This window comes from Carettochelys insculpta, chromosome 30, assembly GCF_033958435.1.
Source record: "Carettochelys insculpta isolate YL-2023 chromosome 30, ASM3395843v1, whole genome shotgun sequence".
NCBI classification, from domain to species: domain Eukaryota; kingdom Metazoa; phylum Chordata; order Testudines; family Carettochelyidae; genus Carettochelys; species Carettochelys insculpta.
The window spans coordinates 12234625-12255138 of NC_134166.1; the positions used below are offsets into that span (position 1 = coordinate 12234625).

The window sequence follows — 20514 nt, forward strand, 5'->3', positions numbered from 1 at the left end:
ACCGCATGAGGGCGGCTCTGCTGGCCCAGAGATGCAGCCACCTCTGGTGTGGGGCAGCTGAAGCTGTGACAGAAGTCCTGAAGGCAGACAGACCAGAGACCCCCATTGTAAGTATCACCCCCCCTGCCATCCCCTCACACCCCATCTTTCTGCTCACAACAGGATGTGAGGCTGGGGGGTGCCCCCCCCCAGCAACTAGGACGATACAACCTCTCCCTTCAGCTAGGGAGCCCAGATACAGCCCAGCCCAGCCAAAAAGGACAGTCTGCCAGTCCCCAGAAGGTGGTAGATCCAGATGCCTCCAGCTCTGGGGAGTAGCCCAGCTCCAAAAGGGTTTACCAGCCCCTGGACAGCAAGGGGTGCTGGCTGGAAGAGCTGTGGGGCAGGGAACCCTGAGGATAGGGGACCGAGTATAGGCAGTGACGTGTTCCAGTCTCCCCGGCCGTGATGGGGCTCCCCTGACCACCACCAACCCAGCAGTTCCTCTCAGCCATGAGTCCTGGCTCCAAGCCCCTCCACCCCACCAAGACAGCAGGCCCAGCCAGCCCCTGCCTCTCATGCCAGGCCCCACAGCCAGGACACCACAAGCCCCCCAGGGAGGAAGACCCTGGTCTAGTGTCTCCTGGGCCCCCCCAGTATTGAGGGAGCTGGACTCCCCCAGTGGGTCAGCACCCCCTGCTAAAAGACAGCTACGGTGCATGGTGGGGTGCCCCAACCAGTACATGCCAGACCTTAGCCTGCCACTTCAGGCCCCTCCCCACCAGCAGCAACCCACACTGAACCTCAGAACCTCCCAGTGCCCCCTCTTTGTAGGCTGGACTGTAGGGGCGGGGCAAAGATGGCTCCGCCCCCAGCCTTAGCTCCGCCCTCAAAAACATCTCCATCTCCAGGACAGGATGTGGAGTTGGGAGCTTTTGGGGCGGTGGGTCAGTGTATTAAGGTAAAGGGGGGGGGGGTGGACAGGACTCCAGAGTTCTCTGTTTGGCTCAGGAGGGGGGGCCTGGGAGCTAGGACTCCTGGGTTCTCTCCCCAGCTCTGGCTGAGGTGGTGGCTGTCTGTCTCAGGTATTATTTTTTATTTCTTGCCTCCGCGGCCTGAGCATCTGGGCACCATGTACCTCAGCGGCTGGGCTGGCAGGTGGGCGGTAACAAGGCTTCTCTGATAACTGGGAGGGGGGGCTTTACAGTGTATGTGGGGAGCTGACCTGACCAGGGCTGCCCAAAGATATGCGCCTCCTTCCCCCTATTCCCTAGGTATTCCTGGCTCTTGCTGTCACAGGCAGCTTGTGATCTCTTGTGCCATAGCCAGGCCCAGGCCCCAGGGACATGTTATTCCACATTCTCTGAGGTAGCCCACTTCCTGCCCTGGAGGTGTAAGAGGCTGTTCCACAGCTGCCCCACCCCAGAGGTGGCTGCATCCCAGCTTTGTGTGAATCAACCCTGGGGATCATTGGGTGGCCCTGGAAGTGTGTATGTGGGGAGAGGGTTGGTGGATGTGAGGGCTCCTGGATTCTCTCTGGCTCTGGCAGGGCAGCAGGGTCTAGTGGTTAGAGCAGGACTCTAGGAGCCAGGACTCCAGGGTTTTTCCTGGTTCTGGCAGAGGAGCAGGGTCTAGTGGTTACAGTGCGGGGGGGCGCCGGGAGTCTGTGTTCCTGGGCTGTCCTGGCTTGGGGAGCAGTCTGGGGTCTACCGGGCTCCAGAACTCATGGGCACTATTCAGTTCTAGAAGTAAGAGAACCCAGGTGTCCTGCCTGCCCCCGCCATCCCACCGTCCACCAACACATGACTCCTGTCCACACAGCCCCTCCCGGGCAGCCCCACTCAGGAGTCCTGAGCAGTGGGGGTTGGCTGCAGCAGCCTGCGCCAGCCCGCAAGTGACAAGTTGCACGGTCCCTACCAGTGGCTGCCCAAGGGTCTGATCTGGGGAGCAAGGGAAGGGATAGCAGGCAGGAGGGGCCAGGGTCTGATCTGGGGGGCAGCAAGGGGTAGGATGGGTGGGATCCAGGGGGACAGAGAGGGGGCAGGTGCTGACCCAGATGAGTCGGCTTTGGGGTGTGGGGCAGGAAGCACGTTGGATGGGTGGGCTCTGGGGTGGATGGACCCTACGCAGGTTATTACCTGCCCCCCCATCGGGCTGGCGCCCCAATAAAAGCCTCACCGCTTCTGGCCATGTTTTTTATTAAATATAAATGATTTTGCAGCCGTGCGATCCCAACAGGAGATTGACGGGGGCGGGGGGGTTGCCCTGAGAGCTCCCAACCCCCCAGGGGCACCCCAGGGCCTGGGTGTGGTGAGGACACAGGGTGGCGTGTTTGGAATGCTGGGGAGACACAGACCCCCCCACCCCAGATGCATTGGGCCCAGCTCCTGACCCCCCACCCCGGATGCATTGGGCCCAGCTCCTGTTGCTGCCAGGTGCTGCGGTGGGGGCCTGCCCCCCCATACCTTGGAGTGGGGCATTAGCGCTGGCGCCCGCTGGAGGTGAAGTTCCCATGCCCCGATCCCTGTCCCGCCAACCATCCTGGCCCCCGAGCCTGAGTTTGCAGACAGCCTGCGCCTGTCGCTAAGAGAGGCTGAAGCTGCCCTTAGCACCCCACTGGGCTGTGGGTGTGGGCAGAGGGCAGCCGACCCAGGCCCTGGCGCTGTGTGGGGATTCCTGCACATGCCCACTGCCCCCACGAGCCTCCTAGCCTGCCCCACAGGAAAGCCGAGAGACGCCATTTTGACCAGGCCCCACCAGCTGCTATCTTGGCCCTGCCCGCCGCCATCTTGCCTCCAGGCTTGGCTGCGCTGGAGCCAGCGGTGTGAGGGAAGCCGCTCAGAAGTCCCACGTGCCCCGGCTCCTGCCGCCACTCGTCTCTGGGGGCAGCTTTGTGGGGCGGTGGCCATTCTGGATGCAGCTGGGCAGCCCGGGGCGAAGCCGACTGGCCGAGTGCAGACAACGAACAGGAGCATCAGCCACTGCCAACAGCGCTTGGCAGCTCAGCCCCTTTGCTCATTGCCAGGCCCAGCCCAAGAGGTCAGCTGGGCCGTCGGCCATCTTCAGCCCTACGGGACGGCCGCTTTGAACCCGTGTCGATGGCTGGTACTGTAGGACTCCCCCGCATCCGGGGCCAGTCCATCCCCAGGGCCAGCAGAGGAACTCCGCAGGGCCGGCGGCCATTTTGATCCCTCTTTGTCAGCCATTTTGAACCCTCTTTGTTGGCCATTTTGAACCCAGGCCCCGGTTCCTGCCCCAGCCAATAGCCACTCATCCCTGCCGCCGTCAGCCATTTTGAACCACTTCCCCCGGCCAACAGCTGCTCGTCTCCACCTCCAGCAGCACAAGTCAGCCGACTGGTCGGCCATTTTGGAAGCCGAACCTCCACCAATCCCCACCAGCCAAGGGGGGCGGCCCTGGGCCGCTGTCCACCAGCATCTCGGGGGGGGGGGGGCGCCGGTCACACGTGGGTCTGCATGCGCTGCTGTGCTGGCCGGCTGTAGTCCAACTGCTGCGAGAGGGAGGTGTAGGAGAAACGGGAGCCGCCTGACGCCTTGCTGGCCTGCTCCGACTGTTCGTAGCTGCTCTCTCCCTGCTCGTAGGCGCTGGGCTTGACGTAGCTGGTGAAGGCCCGGGTGTAGGGGGCCGTGAGGTAGCCCCCCCCGTAGACCCCGTCCTGCTGGTAGTGGGGCTCGTAGGCGGGGCGGGAGCTGGGCGCCCCCAGGGTATAGTGCTGGCTGTAGGGCTGTGCCGGTGGGGGGAATATGGTGGCGTGGGGCCCGGCGTAGAGAGGGCGTGGGGCCGGGGCGAACTCCGAGAAGCTGCCGGACAGGTGCGGCTCCTCGTGAGCGCGGACCTTGTAGTAACCGTTGGTGGGGTCCTGCGGGGGGGAGAGACGTCACTCAACAGGGGGAGGGGAGAACGGTGGGAGCACCCCAGCGACGCTGCCTGCGCCCCTGGATGTGGGGGGGAAGCAAGCTGTTGTCTGCATGCCCCCTTATCCCGGGGGGGCCCAGTCCCAGGCCAGCAGAGCGCTCTAGGTGGGGTACAAGGGCCCGGGGAAGTAGGGGGGTGGGGGCGGTTTCTTTGAGAGGGGGGAAGAGACACAATGGCATTGTGTCTGGGGAAAGGGGTGGGGCCTGTAGAAGGGGCGGGGCCTGCAGTGCCCACCTTAATGTCCTGGCTGCCCTCTTCTTCCTCCAGGATCTCGCTGTGCTCCGTGTGCGATGTGGCCGGGGACTCGCTGCTCGTGACCTGCAGGGGGGTGGAGGGGGGAAGGGCTGAGTCTCGGGGGTGAGGCGGTGTCTGGCCATGTCAGCCAGCCCCATTCCCTGTGCCCACATCATGGGCCCCCCAGAAACCACCTGAACCTGGATGCAGGGCCCAGTGCCCGGGGGAGCCGGGCGGGTGTCAGTCAGGGGCACCATGGCAGGGGGAGGTGGGGGCTCAGTAGGGGGTGCTGTGCTGTGGGGGGGCCCCGCCAGGCTCACCATGGGCTCCTTGAGGTCGTTCTCCGCCTCACTGGGCCGGGTGGGGCTGCTGTCGGCCGTGGTGATCTGCACCAGGATGTCCGTCTTGGAGAGCTTGGTGCCTCGTTTGGTTGCTGGACGGACAGACAGACAGACGCAGGGTGTGAGCTCTCGTGGGGGCCCCACCCAGTGCTGTCTCACGGGGGGGGATCTGTGCACCCCATCCTTGTGGCCCCCGCCCCTCCTCCAGGCACCCCCCACATCTGGGTGGGTAGCCAAAGAGGGCTGTTATCCTGAGAGCAGCAGCCGCAGGGGGCAGCTGCTCTGCTTAGCCTGCGCCTTGGCCAGACCCGCTCACATCTGCACGCAGGGGTCTGGCTGTGACCTGTTTCCTGCCTGTCCATGTCACCAGGAGACCGGCGCCAATCCACGTGGGTGACCAGACACGTGTGTCTCCACATGCATCCCTATGCACAGACCCACGGCGGTGTGGGAACGTGGCGGGTGCACATCCATGTATTAGCCCAGGCATGTTCACACGTGAGAAGCATGTCTGCCCCTAGGCCTTGCGGGTGATCGTGTCTGTGCCCAGAAAGGGGCGGAGCCAGCCAGTGACCTCACCTTTCCCACGGCACCGGCACAGGCAGCAGACAGAGACCCCAGTGACAAGGAGCAGCAGGAGGGTGACGGCAGCTGCGGCCGAGGCCCCGATTATCATGATGGGCAGGACCTCTGTGAGGGAAAGGCAAGTGAGAGTGAGCCCCAGCTGTCAGAGCACAGGGCTAGCTCACTGGGTGCTGAGATGCAGCCATCTCTGGGGTGGGGAGTGAGGGAACAGCCACGTATAACACTGCTTGAGGACAGCTCACCCAGGACTGACATGCAGCCACTTCTGGGTCAGAGTAGCCAGTGAACAGCCACACATAACGCCTCAAAGGGAGGCTGAGGGACGCAGCTACCTCTGGGGCGGGACAGCTAGGTAAGATTTAGCAGGTTTGGTGTGGAAGGGTGGGATGATGGGGGTCAGAACCCATGGCACCCAGCCTCCCAGGGTGAGGCTGCGTGGTGCTAGGCCCACGCCCCGCAGCTGAAGCAGGGTTGCACTGGGCTGGGGGGCTGGGGGAGGGGCCAGTGGGGGTGTGGGCGGAGCTTACCCTGCTGGCGCAGCATGAAGGTGGCCGAGCGGGCCCCGAAGCGGTTCCAGGCTGTGCAGTTGTAGGGCAGGGCGAAGTCCTCTGGGCGCGTGGCCTGGATGAGCAGGACGGAGAGCAGCCCCTGCTCTGTCAGCGCCGTGTCCACCGTGAAGCGCTCCCCCGAGCCGCCGTCCAGCACCTGCTCACCCCACGCCCACACCTGCCGCGAGACAGACACCGGCCCGTCAGCAGGGGGTGGGGGGCAGCAGGGCTCCGGGTGGGGCTGGGGGCCACTGGGTGGGGGGCAGCACTCACGATGCGGTCAGGGGGTGGTGTGCTCCCCACCAGGCACTCCAGCCGGGCCTTGTCCCCCAGCGCTGTCTGCGGGTCAGACTCTGTGGTGATAATGGGAGGACCTGCAATGGGGGGGGGGTGGCAGAATTAAAGGGGGCGGTGCCAGAACATGCCCTTCCCCCAGCATAGAGACCCACATCTCAACACCTGCCCCACCCCCAGATAAGACCCCATGGGAGGGGGAGGCCCAGGTGGCCCCGCCCCCATGCAATGCCCCGCCCCAGAGCTTGCCCCTGCCCTCACCATTGACAGCCAGTGTCACCTCCTTGTCGGCCGCGCCGAGGCGAGGCACAATGGCCTTGCACACGTAGGTGCCAGCGTCCTCCTGCGTCACGGCCTTGAGGTGCAGCGTGTTCCCATTGCTCAGCACCTGCAGCCACACAGCAGAGATTAGAGTGGGGGGCAGGACGCCTGGGTGCCAGCCCCACTGTGGGAGGGGAGCAGGGCCTAGTGGTTGGAGCAGAGGGAAGGTGTCAGGCCACCTGGGTTCTTTCCCAGCTGTAGGAGGGGAGCAGGGGGCAATGGCTAGTGCAGGGGGAGGGCGTCAGTACGCCTGGGTTCTATCCTGGCTGTGGGAGGGGAGCGGGGCCTAGTGGTTGGAGCAGAGGGAGGGTGTCAGGACACCTGGGTTCTATCCTGGCTGTGGGAGGGGAGCAGGGGGTAATGGCTAATGCAGGGGGAGAGCACCAGGACACCTGGGTTCTACCCTGGCTGTGGGAGCAGAGTGGGTCCTAGTGGTTGGAGCTGCTGATGCTGGGAGCCTGCATCCCCCCACTCCCAAGTGCTGGGACAGGAGCGAGAGCCGGTGGCCGGCCCCAGAGCCAGGCCAGGCACTCACCACGCCGGAGCCCTTCTTAGTCCAGGCCAGGGTGAGGGGTGGGTTCCCGACCCACGTGCAGGTGAAGGAGGCGTCCGACCCAACGTCCACGGTGAGGGGCTTGGGCGGGGAGACCAGGCGGGGCCCGACTGCAGGGGGACCGGACAGTCAGTGGCACCGCCCTGCACAGCTCAGCCCCCACCCTGCACCCCTCACAGAGCCCAGCCCCCCGCTCAATGCCCTGCCCTCCCCCACGGTGCCCAGCCCCCTGCCCCCCACTCACAGTGCACGTCCACCAGGGTGCTGACATTGGTGCTGCCCACGGCGTTGGCCACCTCGCAGGACACGGGCTGGGTGAAGAAGGAGTGGTCGGCCGTGGCCTCGTAGCTGTCCCCGTTGGCCTCGGCGATGGGCACGCCGCCCTTCGCCCACCTGCAGGAGTGGGGAGCAGAGCTGGCGTCGGCGGGGGCAGTACCAGCTGCGCCCACCAGGGGGCGAGGGGTCCCCTATGCTCCAAGGGAAAGGCAGCAAGAGCCGTGAGAGGCGGCCTGCATGCCCCCCTGCTGCCAGCAGAGGGCAGGGCGCCCCCATGGGCTGGTCCAGGGGCATTAGGCGCCCCCACAGGCTGGTCCAGGGGCTTTAGGCACCTCCTACGAGATGGGTCTGGGGGCACAGGGCGCCCCCTGCAGGCTGGTCTGGGGCCTTAACACTGGGTCCCCCGTGGCTCTTACCGGTAGCTGGTCACCTCGGGGTTGGCGGTGGCGGTGCAGAGGAACGCGACCTTGCCGCCCTCCGGGACAGTCTGCGGCTGGACGGACAGGATCACGGTGGGGGGGTCTGCGGGGGGGGGGGACCAGTCAGAGAGGTGCCACCAGCTCTGGGGTGGAGCTCACCTATCCTGCCCCAGCAGCACGGTGCTCCGGACCAGCCCCCCGCCGCCCAGCTCCCTAGTGCCCTTCGCCCCACCTCCTGCTCCCTGCTACCCCCTTCCCATCCCCCAGTGCCCTGGTGCACCCTTAAACCCTCCACAGAACACCCCCTGGCTCCCCTTTCAAGCCCCCATCCTGCCCTGCAGAATGGAGCCCCCGCTGAGCTCCCCAGCCCTTGCCCTGCCCCATGGGCTGGGCTGGGCTGGGCCGGGCCGGGCCAGCACTCACACAGCACGTTGAGGGTGACGGAGGTCTGCTTGCCGGTGGGCGCTGCTGGGTTGGCCACGCGGCAGGTGTAGGTGCTGCCCATGTCCCGGGTGCTGGGTGTGAGAAGCAGGGTGCTGAGCGCCCTCACCCGCTTCCCATCCTCCATCAGGGCCTGTGGGGCAAAGGCCAATTCTCAGGCCGGGGTCCCCATGGCCGGGGCAGCAAGGCCACCCCCAGTGTGTCCCAGGGGCTGGGAGGGACAACCCAGCACCCCCTTCCCACTGGGCTGTCCTTTCATGCCACGTCCCACTGCCCCTTCAATACCCTTCTGCATCCAGGACTGCCCCTTTAGTACCCCGTACCCCCCCCACGCACCAGGCCTCCCCTTGAGTACCCTGTACCCCCCCCACAAGGCTGCCCCTTTAATATCCTGTACCCCCCACACCAGACCACCCCTTTAATACCTTGTATCCCCCACGCACCAGGCCGCCCCTTTAATACCCTGTACCCCACACGCACACCAGTCCACCACTTCAATAACCTGCCCTGCTACACATCCAGCCACCCCTTTATTTCCTGACCCCCTGTGCCTCCTCTTTAATGCCCCCCCACCTTGGTATAGTGGGCAGAATCCTGCAGCTGCCCATCCCGGTACCAGCTGATCTCCGGGGCGGGCTTGGCGCCTGACACCTGGCAGGTCAGGTTGTAGGGCACACTGGCCTGGACCCGGATGATGGGGCTGTTCTGGATCACAGGGTCATCGGGAGGCACTGGGGGGGGTGTAAATGGGAGAAAGGATCAGTGAGGGGATTAGCATCCCCAGGGCAGTGCCCTGTGATGATGGGGGATGGGGCTCTGGTGCTGTGAACTTCCCGAGGGCAGTGCCCCAGGCTGGCAGGGAAGGTGCTATAGTGTTGTGAGCTTCCCCAGAGTAGTGCCCTGGGTTGACGGGGAGGGGGGCCTGGTGCTGTGAGCTTCCCCAGGGCAGTGCCATGTGTTGGTGAGGAAGGGGACTCTGGTGCTGTGAGCTTCCCCAGGGCAGTGGTGCAGCCTGGAGGGGGAGGGGCTGCAGCGCTGTGAGCTTCCCCAGGGCAGTGCTCCACACTGGCAAGGAAGGGGCACTCACGGAGCACGGTGAGCTGGGCGCGTTGGGAGCGCAGCGCCGCCTGTGTAGCCTGGCACTCATACATGGCATCGTCACCCAGCTCGGCATACTCGATCCTCAGGTTGTGCTGCCCGGCTGCCGGGTCCCCGACGATGGAGTACCGGGGCCAGCCTGCACAGGGACAGACAGGCTGCGGGGACTGGTCCAGCAGACCCTGGGGACCCCTCGTCCCAGCTATGTTCCCTCCAATCTTTTCCATCCAGGTGTAGCTATTTTCTCTCCATGTGCAGAATAAATTTTGCACCGATGCATGTACGGATGTGAACCATCAGTAGCAACCAAATCCCCAGCGGGGTGCTCTCTGCTCACGAGGCACTGCATGAGCACCCAGCTTACAGGGCACCTGGCTTCCGCTGGGGGCCCCCCCAGCAGGGCCTCTTTGGGGACACTCAGGCGCTCTCACTGCATGGTGCCTGCTGGGGAGCCCCCAGTTTTCCCTGCCCGAGTACAGTGTCCCCTCGGGAGCTACCTGCAGCATGGCCACCATGATCCCTCCTCACCTCAGTGCCCCCAGGGATCCCCATTCCCTTGCAGCACAGTGCCCCCTGCTGGACCCCAGCACATGTACGTACCAGGCAGGTCTCGCTCTCCGCCCAGCGCCAGGCCGTCCTTGGTCCATTGCACCATGCCCCGGTAGCCCATGACCACGCAGGCCAGCGTCACCGACTGCCCCGCCACGATCACCTGGTCCATGGGCTGCTGGAAGAAATAGGCCCCCCAGCCTGGTGGGGGTGGGAGGTGTTCACCACCCGGGTCGCTGGGTGCCAGGACTCCTGGGCTCAATCTCAGCTCAGGGAGGGCAATGGGGCAGCTGGCAGGGGCAGGCTCCCAGCAGGAGCAGGAGGTGGGGCTGGGTTGGATGGGGAAGGGGGCCGGTGTGGGGAGCAGAGTCCTGGGGGGATCTGGGCAGCCAGGGGAGGGAGTGTGGTAGGGAGGGCAGTGGGGGATCTCAGTAGCAGGGAGGGTGGCTGGGGGTGCAGGCTGGGGGGATCCTGATACAGGTGGGATATAAGGCACACAGGCCAGGGGCAGTGGGGGATGGGGGCTCCTGGCAGTGGGGGACGGGAGATCTGGGATAAGGGCCCCAGCAAGTCTCTCTGTAATTGTAAGTGAAGGAGGGAGTGACCCCTTGGGGGGATGGTTCTGGGGGCTGAATGGGGGGCAGGGTGCTGGAGGGGCGGGCAGAGTGTGGTGTGGAAGGGCAGGCCCCTTGGCTAACAACGGAAGCAGGGAACACGGCACAGGAGCTTCCAACCAGCCTCATCGAATTATAGAACACTAGGACTGGAAGGGACCTCGAGAAGCCATCGAGTCCAGCCCCCTGCCCCAATGGCAGGACCAAGAACTGTCTAAACCATCCCTGATAGACGTTTATCTAACCTGGTCCTAAATATCTCCAACGATGGAGATTCCACAACCTCCCTAGGCAATTTATTCCACTGTTTGACCACCCTGACAGTTAGGAACTTTTTCCTAATGTCCAACCTAAACCTCCCTTGCTGCAGTTTAAGCCCGTTGCCTCTTGTTCTATCCTCAGAGGCCAAGAAGAACAAGTTTTCTCCTTCCTCCCTATGACCCCCTTTTAGATACCTGAAAACCACCATCATGTCCCCCCTCAATCTTCTCTTTTCCAAACTGAACAGCCCCAGTTCTTTCAGCCTTTCTTCACAGGTCACGTTCTCTAGACTTTAATCATTCTTGTCACTCTTTTCTGGCAGGGGCTTGGCTGGCGGGGGGGCTGCAGCCAACCTACACTTCCCCTGTCCCCAGAGGAGTCTGGGGGGGGTCTCTGCCCTGCTCCTCCCCCGCATTTTAAGCAGGGGCGTTTGTAGGGGCAAGTTGGTGCTGATCCCCAGGGAACTGGCCTAGTCTTTCTGTGGGGCTGACAAGCTGCTGGGGGTCAGGGGGTAGGCACTGCAGCCCAGGTGATGCTAGGGCCGGGGGACAGGAGTCAGAGGCTCCCCAATGTCTTTATGGCTGGTTGCCCCCGTGTCCCTGCTCCATCAGTGGACTCCACAAATCCCCTCCCCCAGAAATCCCTGAGCCCTTCCCCATGGGCTCTGCCTCCTAGCCCAGCCCCACAGATACCCACTGCCCCAGGAATCTCCGCTGCCCATGCCCTGGCAGTGCAGATGCCACTTTCCCCTAATTCTGCCCCTATTGCCCTTTGCCACCCCAGCACTGACCCCATCCCTCCAGGCCTTGCCCCTTGCTGAGATGTGGGCCCCTCTCCCTGCTGCGCCCCAGCCCTGGCTGGGCCAAGGCTGCCGCATGTCTGCGAGGAAGGCACCTGAGGCCGAGGAGGCTGAGATTCCTCCGCTCTGATCTCCCGGCTAAACCCTCCTAATTCAAATCCAATCACACTGCCCTTTGTCCCCATTGTCACCGTGTTTACCCAATAAACCGGGGTCTGAATAAGGGGATAATCCGCTGCGGGGGACTCGGGGGAGGAAGACGGAACAAAACAGGGAGATGGACATATGCCAGGGGTTCTGCAGCACAGGGGACCCAGCTCTGGCCTGGGACAGAACCCAGGTGTCCTGACTCCCAGCCCCCAGCCCCTGCTTCCCTCCCAGGGCTGGGGCTAGAACCCAGGCGTCCGGGCACCCAGCAGGTTTCCAGGACAGGCAGGAAGAGGAACAGGCGGGGTGGTGGGACAGGTTGTGACCTCCCATGGAATTGGACAGGGGGGTGATGTCCTGGTTAATTTCCAGCCTCCCTCATTAGTTTCACCCCTTGACTGGTTTTGGCTTCACTGATGCTGAATAGCCCCTTCCCCACTACTTCGATGAGGGCTCTGGAATTCCAGCAAGAGTTAATGGGATTTCTGTGGGTGGGGGGATGGGGGGGGGTGGGGGGAGGGGGGGGTGGGGGGATGGGGGAGGGACCCCCCCCAGGTCAGGGGATGGACCTCAGCCTGGGAGCAGGGACAGATGGGCAGTAAATTCTCACCCCTTCACAACGCCCTGCAGGCTGTGGGCCTGGGCCAGCCCTGCACTAGCCTTCTGGGAGGGCAGGGGGCTGTGTACGCACGCGGGTCGGGGCAGCTGACCGACACACACATGCACAGAGCTTTCGCTTGGTACACAAACTCTCCTCTGTAACCACATCCCGTCGCACCCTGGCTCACGGGCGCTCTGAGCTGACCAGGTTCTCTCTCTCTCTCTCTCACTCTCTCTCACACACACACACACACACACACACACACACACACTCCTGAAGCCCCCACCCCATCCCATGCCCAGTGCCCCACACAAACACACAACCTGACGCACACAGGGTCACACACCCAGGGCCCCCCACCCCGACACACACACACACACTCACACAGAGTTACACACACCTGAGGCCCCTCACATACCTTGACCCACCTGTAACATCACACACTCCTCAGCCAAGGCCGCAACACCACCGCCCCACATAGGTCCAGCCACACACAAACTCTGGGGATGGACCCAGGCTCCCCCCTCAGGCACCCTGAGCACATTGATACCCTGTGACACAGACCCACAGCCTGGCATGCCCACTAGCCAGCCACAGGCTTCCCTCGGCGGGAGCAGCTATATGACACTTCCCATGCAGGAAAACTCCTGCTCCAGTATCCCACTGCCCTCCCAGCACTGGGGAAGGAACCCAGCTGTCCTGGCTCCCAAGACAGCCCTGCTCTAACCACTACACCCCACTGGCCTCCCAGCACTGGGGAAGGAACCCAGGTGTCCTGGCTAGAACCTACACTGGACCCACAGCTGGAAATATGGGGAAAGCTGCCCAGTGGTTAGAGTGGGGGAGGAAGCCAGGGTGCCTGGGTTCTATGCTGGCTCTGAAATGGGAGGAGTGTCTAGTTGGGGGACCTGGGAGTCAGCACCCCACTTTCTCCACCCGCCAGCTCTCACAGCCCTGCTCTCACAGCCACTCTGCCGCCTTTCCGCATCCACAGCAAAGCCCCCTGGAAGCTGCGCAGAGGCGTGAAATTGGGGCCATTGTGCGCCTGGCTCTGGGGAGGGGCGCTGGAAGGCGCGCAGCTCTGACAAATAGCTTTGTGCAGACGCTGGGGCCCTGCTGATCCCAGCCTGGCCAAGGCCCCCAGGAAGCCCCCGCCCCCCCCATGACGGAAGGGGGCTGAGGGGGAGATAGTCACAGTGGAAAATTCTGAGGCTCCTGGGGTGGGAATAGCCAGAGGCAGGGGGGTTAATGGTTAGAGCATGGGACTGTGAGTCAGGAGGGAAGCACTCTACCACGTGAGAGGTTCCTGGCAGGGTGGGGGGCTGGGAATCAGGACTTCTGCGTTCTCTCCACGGCTCTGCCCCTATACCACCGCCAGGTGACCTTAGACAAGTTCTGTGGGGTCTCTGTGCCTCAGTTTCCCCCATAGACACAAGGGGAAAAACGAGTGACAGGAGGCTGCCCCATCGCCAGGGAGGGAAACGAGGTGTTCAAGGGCAGGGCGGGGCGGGGCCAGGGAGGCAGAGCAGGTGGGGGGCCATGTGGTCAGCGGAGGGCCCACACAAAGCAAGTTTTGTGCTGGGAGCTGCAGTGGGGGTGTGGAGGGAGATGTGGGGGGGCCCCATCCTGGGACAGGTGGCTTGGGAGAGCGGGAGCCGCCAGGACCCACAATGGACCCCTTTGTGTAGGGGCTCAGGCAGTGCCCCTCCCGCCCTGCTGTCCAGCTTGCCCCATGCCTGCTGCCTCAGCAGCTACAGTGGGGCCAGCCACGCCCACCCCAGCCTGTGTAACCCCACCTAAGGCGGCCTGGCCCCCCAGCCTTCCCCCCACCTCTGCCAGCTGGTCCCCCCACCTGCACCCCCACCTCCACCGATCTGTCCCCCCAGCCTTCCCCCCACCTCTGCCAGCCGGTCCCCCCACCTGCATCCCCACGTCCATCAACCTGTCCCCCGACCTGCATGCCCCACCTTTGCCGACTTGACCCCCCAGCCCGCACCCCTCCCCCAGCCCGGCCTGAGTCCCACCTCCATCTCCGCACTGCCCCAAGCCACAGCCTAGCACCCACCCCGCAGCGTGGCCCACGTGGGAGAGGAATTGGGGGACCCGATAGGGGCAAGATGGACAAACCACCCTCCCCTCTCCTGTCGTGGGGGAGATCCCCCCCCGCAGCCTGGGACACCCCTTCCCCACGTCTGGCCGTCCCCACGGCAGAGGGCCCACACACCCCTCCCCCACAGTGAGGGACCCCCAGAGGTTTGCCAGCCCTGCCTGACACCAGCTCGGCCCCCAGAAATTAGGTCACTTCCAAACAGCCAACAGATGTTAATTGTGTGTGTGTGTGTGTATGTGCAAAGCCAGCCCCTCCCCCACAGGAAAGGCAACCTCCTCCCCCCACCTGGGGGTTAGAACCCAGGAGTCCTGGCCCCCACCCACCAACCCCACTGCCCCCCAGAGCAGGGAGAGAACCCAGGAGTCCTACTCCAGAGCACCTTCCCCTGCTCTAACCGCTAGACCCCACGCCCCTTCCAGAGCTGGGCAGAGAACCCAGGTGCCCTGATCCCTGCAGAAAGTACCCCAGAGCAGCAGCCGTGGGGCCAGACGGGGAGACGCAGCCTGAGCTGGGAGAGGCAGGAACCAGGGGAAGGGCCTGTGGGTCTCGCCTGGGGCAGGGGGAGCTATGGGGCAGGCCAGGCCCATGGACAGCAGCTATGGGGAAGTTATGGTCCTCTCTCCTGACCGCCCTCAGCCAGCGCTGGAAACCCCCTGAGCCTCTGCTTGCTTCCATCCCTCCCCAGTCAGACCCCAAAGCCCCTCAGCCCTTAACCCCGACCTCCCTGGGCCCCCCCATCCCTCTCCAGTCAGACCCCAAAGCCCCTCAGCCCTTAACCCCGGCCTCCCTGGGCCCCCCCATCCCTCCCCAGTCAGACCCCAAAGCCCCTCACCCCATAACCCCCAATCTCCCCCGGGCCCCCCATCCCTCTCCAGTCTGACGCGAAACCCCCTCACCCATAACCCTCTGACCCCTCCATCCCTCCCCTGACAGATCTCAGACCCAATTCCCCAGCCCCATAACCCCTGATCCCCCATCCCTCCCCTGACAGAGCTTAGACCCATTCCCCCAGCCCCCTGCCAGCTTCTCAGAGTTGACTGGCTGGGAAATGATGCCCCTTGGCCAAGACCCCTCCACCAGCCAGCTCCCAACACCCTGCCCCCCACCTTTCAGACCACATTAGTGTTTCTGTAAAGGGAATCCATCGCTGGGGGGCCGGCGGCCCAGCCAGGCGTGTATGTGTGAACTTGGCTCAGCTCCCCTGACACCTCCACACACCCTGACGCCTACACCCGCCCTTGGGCGACTGGCACCCAGCCATGCCTGGGCACCCCCCTGCCCCTCTCCGCCCCCCGCCCACCAGATCTGCTCCTTCCCATCAGCTCCAGAGAAGAGGATCTGACAGAGGAGCCGCAAAGAGGGGGGAGGGATGGAGCTGAGATTTCACTCCTGCCCCATGTCCCCCTGTATCCCCAGCCAGAGCAGAGGCTGGCCCCCAGAAGGGGAAACTGAGGCAGACTGCGGCATGGAACCCAGGAGTACTGCACCCAGCTCCTGCTGCTCTAACCACTGGCCCCGGCTCCCTTCCCAGAGCTGGGACTGAACCCAGCAACCACTGCCCTGGGAACAATCTGCAGGGGACAATCCTGGAAACTGTAAGCTTGCAGGGCTCAGCTGGTTCCTTCCCCGAACACCCCATGGGCGGGTGGAATGGGGTGAGGGGAGGCTGGGAGGCAGCTCACACTGCCTGCTCCCCATCCGCCCCCACTGCAGTGTGACCCAGGAGACATACCCTGCTCAGGGCTTCCTGCATCTACTGACACACACCCCCACACTCGTGCCAGGACACGTCTGCTCTGCCCCCCAGGCCACAGCTGGGCACCAGCGTCCTGCACGGCAAAGGCCAGAGCAGCTTCCCCAAGGTCAGCATGCCAGTCACAGAGCTAGGGAGAGAACCCAGGAGTCCTGGTTCCCAGCTCCCGCCAGCCCCCCGGCTCTAACCACTAGACCCCACCCCCCTCCCAAAGTCAGTACTGCGTTCGCAGAGGCCTGGGAAAGAAGGCTAAGACCCCTCCAAAACCAGCCCTCGCTCGTCCCATTTTGGGGCTCTGGATGCAGGGGGAGAAGGGGGCACCTGATCCCCAGATCCCTCCCCCAGTTCCTACCTGTGTGGGCGAAGCAGGTCAGGCCCAGAAAGTAGGGAAGCAGGGCTGACACGTCCATGCCAGGTCAGGGAGTCCCCGGGGGCGTAATTCAGACCTTGGTTCCGCTCTGCTGCCGGCAGTGGTAGGGGGGTCGGTAAATCCACAGCGTGGCGCTGCTCCAGATTCCTCTGCACCCACCGGGGGAGGGAGGCGGTCAGCACTCCTGGGTTCTGCCCCAGCTTGGGAAGGGGCAGGGGAGGCTAGTGGTTAGAGCGTGGGGGCTGGGAGCCAGGACTTTTGGGTTCTATGCCCAGCTCTGAGAGGGATCAGGTGGGGGGCAGGGAGTCAGATCTCCTGGGTTCTGGCTCTGGGTGAGAAGGGGTGGGGGGGTCTCCTGGCAGTGGGGCTGGGAGCCAGGACTCCTGGTTTCTCTCCTGATCCTGAGGATCTGCTTTGCCCAGCCAGCCTGGTGCTCTGAAGCCCTTCAGCTCTGGGGATAGCAACTCATTGAGGCCAGCAGCCGGCTGGCCCCGCCCAAGGTGGGTGCTGATTGGTGGAGGGGGAGCTCTCATTAATAAAAAAGATCACACGCTCGCCCACACAGACCTGGGTCATCTGCCGCCGGGGCGGGGGGCAGGGAGGGTTGTGTTGGGGGGGTGGTGCTGTGCATTGCCGGGGGTGGGGGGCGGTTGGCAGGACGTGTGCACACACAGGCTGCCCGAGTGCCACTTGTGTGTGCTGAGCACAACCGGAGCCAGCTGCTCCCCAGGGCCCCCCAAGCAGGAAGGCCTAAGAATAGGAACTGGGAATCCCAAGGGGCAGCCCCTGCCCAACAACCTGATGCAACCGCCAGCTTCCCTGCGAGGCACGGCCTGCTCCTGCCATAGGGCCGGCCTCGTGCCCTGGCCTGCCTGCCCCGGGGAGCCGTTGCCATGCTGCTGGGAAATCCCCCCCTCCACATCTCTTGGGAGTTTATGCAACAGACATTGGGGGGCGGCGGGGGAGATAGTGAAACCTCATGGAATCAACCCAGCGTCGAATCACCAGGCCCCACATCTCTTGCCCCCTGCCAGCACTGTGGGTAGAACCCAGGCGTGCTGGCTCCCAGCCCCTCTGCTCTGTGCACTGCCCCATGCCCAGCGCGGCCGGTCCCCTGGGAGAGGGCTGTGAATGGGAAGCAGCTTGTGCTGGGCTGCGAGGCAGAGGGGAGATTTAAAGGGATTTCTGCTGAGTTGCGGCTTCTTTGCTAGCCAGATTTAACCCCCGGATCTGTGCCAGGAAAAGCTCTGCCAAAGCGCCAGCCACGCTGCCACAGCTCCCAGGGCTGGCGGAGCGGCACACATTCACACTCTAACACACATACGAAGAGGGAGACAGGCACCCCCCAAAGTACTCCCAGAGGCACACAGGGGGAAAGACACACACAGACACAAGCACACGCAGGGATACTCCCGGGCACATGAATACACACACGCAGGTGGGACTCACTCGCCCATAGAGTGGCACCTAGTCCACACAGAGAACAACTGAGCCTCCTCTGCAGCCTTACCTGGCTGGCAGCTGGCTTTCAGCTCCAGTTGTGGAGGTGCCTCCACTAAGCTCCAGAGATCCCAGGTTCAAACCCACCTGCAGGCAGTTACACACACACTTAGACTCTGCATGCAGCCCATGCTCTGCCTCATGCTTGAGTCTGAGCCCCTGTTGTGCCTATGCCCTAGGCAGCAGGTCTGGGGTCAATCAGTGCATGGCCCTTGGGTCCTGCCCAGGGATGGGTTAGAACCCCTACCCTATAGGGAGTGGGGGCTGTGCCCTGCCATGTGCACACAGCCCCCAGAGGGCTGTGAGGTGCAGTTGTGGACCTACACCGAGTCCTCCTGAGCCCCCCCAGAGGCTGCCAACCTGGGGGGGGCTGAGCTGGGGGAATCTCTGTGTGTGTTGTGTAGCTGTGTGCATTTAGATGGGGCTGTGCCATGTGTAAAACACTGGGTGGGGGGGTGCCTGCCTGTGTGTTTACAGGGTGCTTGTGTGTAGGGCTGTGTATGTTGCTCTGTGTATCTGGAGGTACCTGTGTGTGTATGTTTACATGTGTTTGTGTATTGTGTGTGCCTCCATGTCTACCTGTATGTGTCAAAGCACATCTGTGTAGTGCATGCATCTCTGTGGGTACCTGCATGTGCGTTTTGGCATGTTTGTGCAGTGTGTGTAGCTCTGCATGCATGTGTGTTTATGAATCTTTGTGCAGCCTATATCTGTACGCACCTGCATGTGTGTTAAAGCATGCTTGTGTAGAGTGTATATCTCTGTGTGTGTTTCAGCATGTTTGTGTACTGTGTATCATCATGTGTATCGGCATGTACAGGTGTTTTTCAGTGCATTTGTGTAGCGTGTCTATTTCTGCACATACCTGTGTGTTTGTGTATGTTTTGGTGTGTTTGTGCAGCATGTCTATCTCTCTGTGTACACGTGTGTGCACTGTGGTGTGTGCAATGTGTCTATCTCTGTGTGTACATGTGCATGTTGTGATGTGTGTGTGTGTGCAGTGTGTCTATCTCCGTGCGTACGTGTGTGTATTGTGGTGTGTGTGTGTGCAGCGTGTCTATCTCTGTGTGTACGTGTGTGTGGTGTGGTGTGGTGTGGTGTGTGTGTGTGCAGCATGTCTATGTCCATGTGTAAGTGTGTGTGTTGTGGTGTGTATGTGCAGCGTGTCTATCTCTGTGTGTACGTGTGTGTGGTGTGGTGTGGTGTGTGTGCGTGCAGCATGTCTATGTCCATGTGTAAGTGTGTGTGTTGTGGTGTGTGTGTGCAGCGTGTCTATCTCCGTGCGTACATGTGTGTGGTGTGGTGTGGTGTGGTGTGTGTGTGCAGCATGTCTAGCTCCGTGCGTACATGTGTGTTGTGGGGTGTGTGTGTGTGTGTGTGTGTGTGAGCAGCATGTCTATCTACATGCGTACGTGTGTGTGTTGTGGTGTGTGTGTGCAGCATGTCTCTCTCTCTGTGCATACGTGTGTGTTGTGGGGTGTGTGTGTGTGTGTGCAGCGTGTCTAGCTCTGTCCGTGCGTACGTGTGTGTGGTGTGGTGTGTGTGCAGCGTGTCTATCTCCGTGCATACTTGTGTGTGTTGTGGGGGGGGTGTGCAGCGTGTCTAGCTCTGTCCGTGCGTGTGTGTGTGTTGGGTGTGTGTGTGTGTGCGTGCAGCGTGTCTAGCTCTGTCCCTGCACACATTGTGTGTTGCTGTTGCTGTGTCTCTAGGGCAGCGTGCGGGTCTCTGCCAGTCGGCGTGTCGGGAGGGCGCCGGTGCGGGCTGCGCTGGGGGTGGCTCGCAGCCGCCCAGTGAGCCGCAGCTGGAATCCAGCCCAAGAGGATTTGGAAAGAATATTCTGAAGATTTGGGGATTAAACAGAAAAAAAAATGGCATCTGTGTGGAGTGGGGGAGGGGAAATCCCTGCGGTCGGGAGTGGGGCCCAGCCAGGCCAGAGCACCCAGAGCCAGCGCCCCGTGTATGAATCCCAGGTCCCTTGAGTCTAACCACTGCCCCCCACAGCTGGGGAGAGAGCCCCGGTGCCCTGGCTCCCAGCCCCCCTGCACCCCCACCCCAAGCTGGGGATGGAACCCAGGAGTCCGGGCAGGACACATTTTCCTTGGAGGGGACTGTGGGTCACAATCCTCAGCTGGCACCAGGGGGTCACAGTGGGGGGGGTAACCCCCCAACACCTGCCCCCGCCCCCCATCTGAATTGCGGGCGGCCCATCTATCGGCGCGGGCGTCAGGAAAAGCTGTCGGCCTTCCCAGGCCCAGCAGGGCTGGTCGCCTGGGCAACAGGGCCTTGTGGGAACGGGCCTGCTGCGGCCCTATTGAGGGCGGACAGAGGGGGAGGGGGACAAAATCCCCCAGGGGAGAGTGTGAAAAAGCCAAGGGACCCCCCCCCCAACTGCCCGGCAACATGTGGCCGCGCTCCCACCCGGCTTCCCGCCCCACAGCTGCCTGGCACCAGTCCCAGCCCAGAGCCGGGGGCTGGGAGCCAGGACTCCTGGGTTCTCTCCTAGCTGGGGGGTGTGGGTGTTATAGTGCGGGGGGTGGAGGGGGGCACAGGCTAGGATGCCTGGGATCTCTCCCTTCTCTGGGAGGGAAGTGGGGTCTAGTGGTTACAGTGGGGGTGGGATAGGACTGGGAGCCAGGACTCCTGGGTTCTATCTGTGCCTTAAGGTATTTTGGTGATTGTTCTTCCCAGTGCTGGAGAGGGTTCCTGCCTGTTGTGGGGGCCCTGTGATGGGACAGGGAGATCCCAGTTTGATGCGCAAGAGGGCTCCAGCTGGTACTATACTGTG

The 20514-nt window shown here is 63.0% G+C and overlaps 1 protein-coding gene across 1 annotated transcript; it reads right to left on the reverse strand.

Annotated features, from left to right (window-relative positions):
• Positions 1-2232: 2232 nt before the first annotated feature.
• KIRREL2 (kirre like nephrin family adhesion molecule 2) lies at positions 2233-16622 on the reverse strand. Its single transcript, XM_074980706.1, has 15 exons — positions 16212-16622; positions 9626-9775; positions 9015-9164; positions 8501-8658; positions 7910-8060; positions 7484-7589; positions 7036-7184; positions 6774-6901; positions 6179-6305; positions 5897-5997; positions 5603-5801; positions 5070-5180; positions 4470-4582; positions 4150-4233; positions 2233-3859 (listed from the first exon to the last, which is right to left on the reverse strand). The coding sequence occupies exons 1-15, from the start codon at positions 16267-16269 to the stop codon at positions 3440-3442; spliced, it is 2205 nt and encodes a 734-aa protein (XP_074836807.1). The 5' UTR covers positions 16270-16622; the 3' UTR covers positions 2233-3439.
• Between the last annotated feature and the right edge of the window lie 3892 nt (positions 16623-20514).